The 7,072-nt window shown below is 36.4% G+C and overlaps 1 protein-coding gene across 1 annotated transcript in view; it reads right to left on the bottom strand.

Moving 5' to 3' along the window:
• The window catches only part of SEC63 (SEC63 protein translocation regulator), an 89,467-nt gene that overhangs the window by 26,338 nt on the left and 56,057 nt on the right, over window positions 1-7,072 (bottom strand). Inside the window, exons 12-14 of the mRNA XM_017878749.1 lie at window positions 6,494-6,648; window positions 5,041-5,188; window positions 967-1,049 (exon numbers count right to left, since the gene is read on the bottom strand). Of these exons, the coding sequence (XP_017734238.1) occupies window positions 967-1,049; window positions 5,041-5,188; window positions 6,494-6,648 (386 nt within the window). The remainder of the gene's footprint in view (window positions 1-966; window positions 1,050-5,040; window positions 5,189-6,493; window positions 6,649-7,072) is intronic.

Raw genomic sequence — 7,072 nt, 5'->3', positions numbered from 1 at the left:
GAAGGAAGGAAGGAAATAAATGGGAGAGAGAAGGGATCCATGACAAAAACATCATTTAGCTCTACAGGTATCCATGCATTAGGCTACATTACAGTGATGAGCCTCAAAACGAATCATCTCGAAGTGGTGGAATTTCGGGTAATTTTAATTTCTTCCTATACTTTCTGCATTGCCTAAATTTTTTCCAGACAACATAAATGTTTCACATTATCAGGGAAAAAAAAAGTTATTTTTATTGTAATTCTTAAATTTTGAAATGAAAAATAAAAGAGTCAGCCGGGCGCGGTGGCTCAAGCCTGTAATCCCAGCATTTTGGGAGGCTGAGATGGGCGGATCATGAGGTCAGGAGATCGAGCCCATCCTGGCTAACACGTCTGTGTTACCCCAGCTTTTTTTTTTAGAGACGGGTGAAATCCGGTCTCTACTAAAAAAAAAATACAAACAAAACTAGCCGGGTGAGGTGGCGGGCGCCTGTAGTCCCAGCTACTGGGGAGGCTGAGGCAGGAGAATGGCATAAACCCAGGAGGCGGAGCTTGCAGTGAGCTGAGATCTGGCCACTGCACTCCAGCCTGGGCAACAGAGCGAGACTCCGTCTCAAACAATAAATAAATAAATAAATAAATAGTCAATTCTCTATAGAACTGACTAAAAAGAAATGTGATGAAATTCTCATCAGTAACAACTTCTGTATAGCACTTCATCGCTTAAGAACTATATCCACATTACTTTGCTATGATTATGTTTTACAGAGAATTAAACTATCACACAAAGGACTATTTTCCAGGTTTTTTTAGTGTATGTAAAAACTGTTTCATGAACATTAATTGAAAATTTCAAAAGAGTTAATAGAATTTGCAAAATTAGATCTTGGTATTACAACAGTTTTGACTTTGAGAATGATGGAAATAAATATAAAAGCCTTGACACACAACTCTTAAAGCATAAAAATACATATAGACTACTTACAGCCATTGTTTGCCTTGTCAACTTAACCAACACTGTAACTAAGGATCCTACTGTGATGTTGTTGCTATCTTCATCATCTAACACTGTTAAGATGGAAGAAAAAAAACAGCAAAAAATAAAAATCAAGTTCTATGTCAATGCAAACAGCAAAACTTGGCTTACCTAAATTAGTTTGGCACTTCAGTATTTCAAGCATATTATATTTTAAATTTGTTTTAAAAAAAACTGACTACTCTGTATAAGGCTCTCCAGTAGATGCTTTTAATAATTCATTTAATCTCTAAAATAGCTCTACAAAGTATAGAAACTACTTAGAAACTTTTACAAACTAAGGTTTAGCTAGGCGTGGTGTCTCATGCCTGTAATCCCATCACTTTGGGAGGCCAAGGTAGGCGGATGGCGTGGGCTCAGGAATTTGAGATCAGTGGGACAACATCACAAAACCCTGTCTCTACAAAAAATACAGAAGTTAGCCAGGCATGATGGTGCAAGCCTGTAGTCTCAGCTACTCGGGAGGCTGAGGTGGAGGATAGCTTGAGCCTGGGAGGTGGAGGATGCAGTGAGAGCCAAGAGAGCGCCACTGCACTTCAGAGCAACAGAGTGAGACCCCAGCTCAAAAAAAAAAAAAAAAAAAAAAAAAAACACAAAAAGAAACCGAGGTTCAGAAATAAAGTAAAATACCCAAACCCAAACCCACACAACACCTGCATTCGCACACTAAGCTTCAAACCCAGGTTTTTGAAAACACAGTATAATGTGAGACTTACCATAACACAGTTCTCTCATAGTGACATAAAAATGGGGTTGTCACCCTATTAAACTGTGCAAACCTTACATTCACAAGATTTTACCTGTGTGATCAATGTCTGTCTGAATATAATAATGAAAACTAGTATTCCTAACCACACAAAAGAGACTTATTTTTTTAAAGGCAGGAACAAATATATCCTCTTTACACCAAAAGCACTTTTGAAAAGTATTTTTTCAATAAATGGTACTAAATACATGTTTTGCAATTATTTAATTTTAAAACCACATTTCTCACACATATCCCCAAAACTCTACTATAAAGTTAATAAAACAAAATAAATAAAATAACTCAAATATACCTTTCATTCAATTGTGATCATTATTTTTTCTACAGATTTTATCTGTAAGATAGTTATTCTTATATATTTTTACCTACAATTTTAAGTTTGTTACGTTTACTTTTCATATTGGTCTGGCATTTACTAACACATCATCAGTTGAAAAGAATGACCTCCAATAATCTACAATTGCTATCTCAATTACTGGCTATAAGGTGCAGCAGCTGGGTATCAACAAAGGGTATAATATCCCTTCTTCACCCTGGAAGTCTCTATTATCAAAAATCAAATCTGGGCCACATATTCATCTACATTTTGCATTTTGCACAGTTGTATGTGCACAAGCACGTCATGTGAAATAACCACATGAATGCTGACCTGCTGTTTGGTGCTTTAAAGTGAAGAAAAGGACTACAAGAGATTCTATTACAGATTCTTGCAAGGTAGGGAAGGAGATCCACCATCTCCAGCGTTACTATCATGCAGATGCCTCTTTCCTGCTTCTATACTTCTACTCCTCCTTCATCAACTATAGCACTATTATTAGATAATTAGGCAGCATTGTAAAAATATAAATAAACTGTCTATACAAGATGCTATGGAGTGGAACATATGGTAATATCTGTCGGTGAGGCTAAACACTCTTAAATTTCTACTTCCTAGAAGAAAATCTCTTCTAATATTCATTTTTCTAAGAAGCATGTACTTTTTGGCCAGGCATGGTGACTCACGCCTATGATCCCAGCATTCTGGGAGGCTAAGGTGGGTGAATCACCTGAGGTTGGGAGTTTGAGACCAGCCTGGCCAACATGGTGAAACTCTATCTCTACTAAAAATACAAAAATTAGCTGGGCATGGTGGCACATGCCTGTAATCCCAGTTACTCGAGAGGCTGAGGCAGGAGAATCACTTGAACCTAGAGGTGGAGGTTGCAGTGAGCCAAGATAGTGCCATTGCACTTCAGCCTGGGCAACAGAGCGAGACTGTCTCAAAAAAAAAAAAAGAAAGAAAGAAAGAAAAGGGTGTAATTTTAACAGTTCTTAATATCAAAAAGTATCTCTGTAAGTACCAAAATTTTTATTTGGACGGTTTCATTAAATCAGCACAGTCCTAAATACAGCTTTTACATTAGTATTTTTAAAGTCTGAAAACTCGTGGCCCCACAAGGCAACCCCAACTCCTCACCAAAGCAAATCAAGTTTTCTTTTCTTTTTTTGAGACAGAGTCTCGCTCTGTCACCCAGGTTGGGGTGCAGTGGCCGGATCTCAGCTCACTGCAAGCTCTGCCTCCCGGGTTTACGCCATTCTCCTGCCTCAGCCTCCCGAGTAGCTGGGACTACAGGTGCCCGCCACCTCGCCCAGCTAGTTTTTTGAATTTTTTAGTAGAGACGGGGTTTCACCATGTTAGCCAGGATGGTCTCGATCTCCTGACCTCATGATCTGCCCGTCTCGACCTCCCAAAGTGCTGGGATTACAGGCTTGAGCCACCGTGCCCAGCCAACAAACCAAGTTTTCATAACACGTATGCTACACTCCAGTCAAACTGAAACCAAACTGCACTGACTGCCTTCCTTTACCAATTATGCCAATCTTTGGGAGCCATTTACCTCTCCTCAATTCCTATTAGAATACAAGCTCAATAAGGAGAGGCTGTCTTACCACGGCTTCCCCAGGACCTAGAAGAATGCACAGCATTTAATATTTGCTGTATAAATAAATGGTACAACGTCTGTGTCATTCATTTTAACACTTAGCCTATGTTATCTTGGTTTGTGTGTGTGTGTTTTAAATTTTATAAAAACAGAGTCTCACCATGTTGCCCAGGCTGGTCTCAAACTCCTGGGCTCAAGTGATCCCCCTGCCTTGGCCTCCAAAAGTGTTGGGATTAAAGGCGTGACACCACTGGGCCCAGGCCTTATCTTGTTTTTAATCCTATTGCTTCAACTAGACAATAAGCTCTCTTTAAAGACACAAACCAGGCGCGGTGGCTCCCACCTATAATCACAGCACTGTGGGAGGCCAAGGCAGGTGGATCAGTTGAGCCCAGAAGCTCGAGACCAGCCTGCGCAACATGGTGAAATCCTGTCTCTACTAAAAACACAAAAAATAAAATTAGCCAGGTATGGTAGTGTGCACCTGTAGTCCCAGCTACTGAGGAGGCTGAGGTAGGAGGATTGCTTGAGCCTGGGAGGCAGAGGATGCACTGAGCCAAAATCGCACCACTGCACTCCAGCCTGGACGACAGAGTGAGACCCTATCTCAAAAATTTTTTATAAATAACTAAATAAAATAAAGACAGAAATCATTATTAACACATCCCTGTATTCTCGGTAACTAAAAGAATGTTCTCATAATGGTAACTTAGCGAATGTTAAAGCTCAGACCACCACCACAATGGAAGAATGGAGCAGATAGTCTCTAATTCTCTCAGTATTCTAAGACCATTCAGATATTGAAACAGAAACACAGGGCAATTATATAGGCAGAAAAATAGCCTTTATTTTTTTCCCTCAAAGAAAATATAGAGGTAGGGTAAGAAAAACACATGAAATGTGGCATAAAACACAGTAATTTTCAACATTTAATTAACATAAACAAGTTGGATTTTAAAAATTTAATTTTACAACTAAGCAGCTATTTCTTTCATACTAATAATATATTTCAAATATCTCATTCTTTTATCATGCCTGGAAGTCTTCACCATTCTTTGTAAAGTTAAGAAATTGCTAAAAGTTGAACTACAGAACAGAGTTCTCAGACTTCATCCCATTATGAGGATAATAAAAGTAGGACTCTATCAGTTTTCTCAAACTATTAGGTATAAATCATTTTCCAACACAGGAAATCTGACAGGTAAACTACAGTTCTGCAAAGTCTAATAACAAGTCCTGTTATTAAGTACAGTGTTTTGAGAATCCTGAGTCAAATAAATCAGAACCAATCTATCAAAAGGGATGCAATGTTCAACAGAGAAACCTCCCACTTACCCTGTGATTTTATATCCATGGTCACATACGGAAAACTCCCAAGGACAGCCATAACCTCTTCATATTTTTCATCTTCAAGGAAGTGCAGTAGAGTGTGACGATCTGATTCTTTTAAACTCACCAAATCCTGGATAGTTTTAATTTTATACTGAATAAAAAAAAAAAGAAAATACATAATTCCCTAACTCACAAAGCTTTTCATAAAAGAAAATTACTCACATCTTAACTACAACAAAATCCAGCAACTTTTAGAAAAATGTTGATTAATGTGCATTTCAAAGCACAAAATAACCACATGGCATTTCATGACCTTTTTCTCCAAGAAAATTTGAATTAAAAAATTTTAAATTATAAAGTTAATACAGGCTTATTTTTTTAAATTAGAAAAAATAAAGTTGGAGGGAAAAAAATAAGAATCTTGACTCAACCAAAAACTTTGTCAACTGATGTCCTCAGTTAATTTTCAATTTTAATAACAAAAACCTTTAATTGCAATTAATAGGTTTACTATTACCAAACCTTTAATAATAAACCTTTACTTTTACCTAACAAAAGTAAAAATAAACCTCAATAAAGGTACACCCTCAAGGTTTTACTACACAATATTCTCATTTTTGTTATTCTTAAAATGTAGCTGTCACTGCAGTAATACCCGTCTTGGCAAAATGGTTACTTAGGAGCGTGTTCTTTAATTTTCCAGGTCTTTGGTGCTAGTTATTTTTCACTTTCAAAGACACAGATTAGATCATGAGGCATGTAAAATCTCTGCTTTCAGATTCTAAGGTGTTTAATTATGACTTAGCATATAATCAAATTTACAAGGGGAATATGAGTACTTGAAAGGACAGAGAACTCTGATATAAATTTCCAACATGTATTTATTAATTCTACATTAATATACTATCAAATCCAATGTCTATTCTCTGCTCACTTTATCTATTATATACAAAATAATGCTTAAAATCTCCTACTAGAATTGAACTTCAGTTTCTTGTATTTCCTCATTTATACAAATTTTTGTTATACCTTAAGATTCATTATCATGTTTGTACTATAGATTACATATTCTAAATAAGGACGGTCTTTAATTTAGTAAATGTTTTTGTTGTTCATACTTAACCAGTAAACAATTGCCCAACGTTTAAGCCAAGAATAAAATGACTGGAAAGTAGACAGTACATTTATTTTTGGTAACATAATGTAAGGAACTAACTGTTGACTGTTTAAATGCACCAACCCCCAAAATAGTAAAGCCACTTACAATAGTAAAGTACTATAAAACAGCTACCTAGTCAAGAAAATGTTAACAGAACCACCTGAAAGTTTTAGAATACTTAAGACATTCTAAATCTAAAAAATGCATAGTAACCATTTCCAGAAAACTTTTATTCATGTTACCTTTAAGTGACAGGACAAACTGCTCAGAACTGACTTTAAAGTAGCAAAGAATTACCTTCTTATGATTAGAAACCCGTCTAAGATTGTCCTCTTCAATATGAGGGAGCTGCAGAAGGGGAGACTTAAATTGCTGAAGTCCCTGAACAGCCATCTGAGAAAGCTTCATGCAGTTTTCTAGGGATGCTAAAGTTGGAGCACGAAACTCCCTTTCTTAGAAAGAATAGGAAAAAAAGAAACAGGGCTGGACTTTTTACATGTTCAGGAGTATAGAATTCATCACAAAAAACACAATTCACACTAAATCCTTAACAGTTATCTCAAATTTGAGGATCATAATGGAAGATTTTCCTTTAAAAGTTACCAGAGAAGATGCTAAAAATATACAAACTTGATCAAATGAACATTTTCCAGCAATAACCATTGATTTCTAAAAGAAAACTTATTTGCCTCACCTCAAATAATAGTAAATTATCAGACAGTATCAGCAATATATGACACCATGACAAGAACCAACATCGCCCGTAACAACAAACCATACCACTATCCTTTTTTAAGGGTATTCCTTTCCATTACTGATCACAAATTTCCTCATTCTTTTCCTTCCATAAAAAAAAAAAAAAAAAAAAAAAAAAAA

The sequence above is a fragment of the Rhinopithecus bieti genome, unplaced genomic scaffold, assembly GCF_001698545.2.
Source record: "Rhinopithecus bieti isolate Rb0 unplaced genomic scaffold, ASM169854v2 scaffold_11508, whole genome shotgun sequence".
Lineage (NCBI taxonomy): Eukaryota > Metazoa > Chordata > Mammalia > Primates > Cercopithecidae > Rhinopithecus > Rhinopithecus bieti.
The sequence above is the reverse complement of the archived record's forward strand: the minus strand, read 5'-3'. Positions and strand labels throughout refer to the sequence as shown.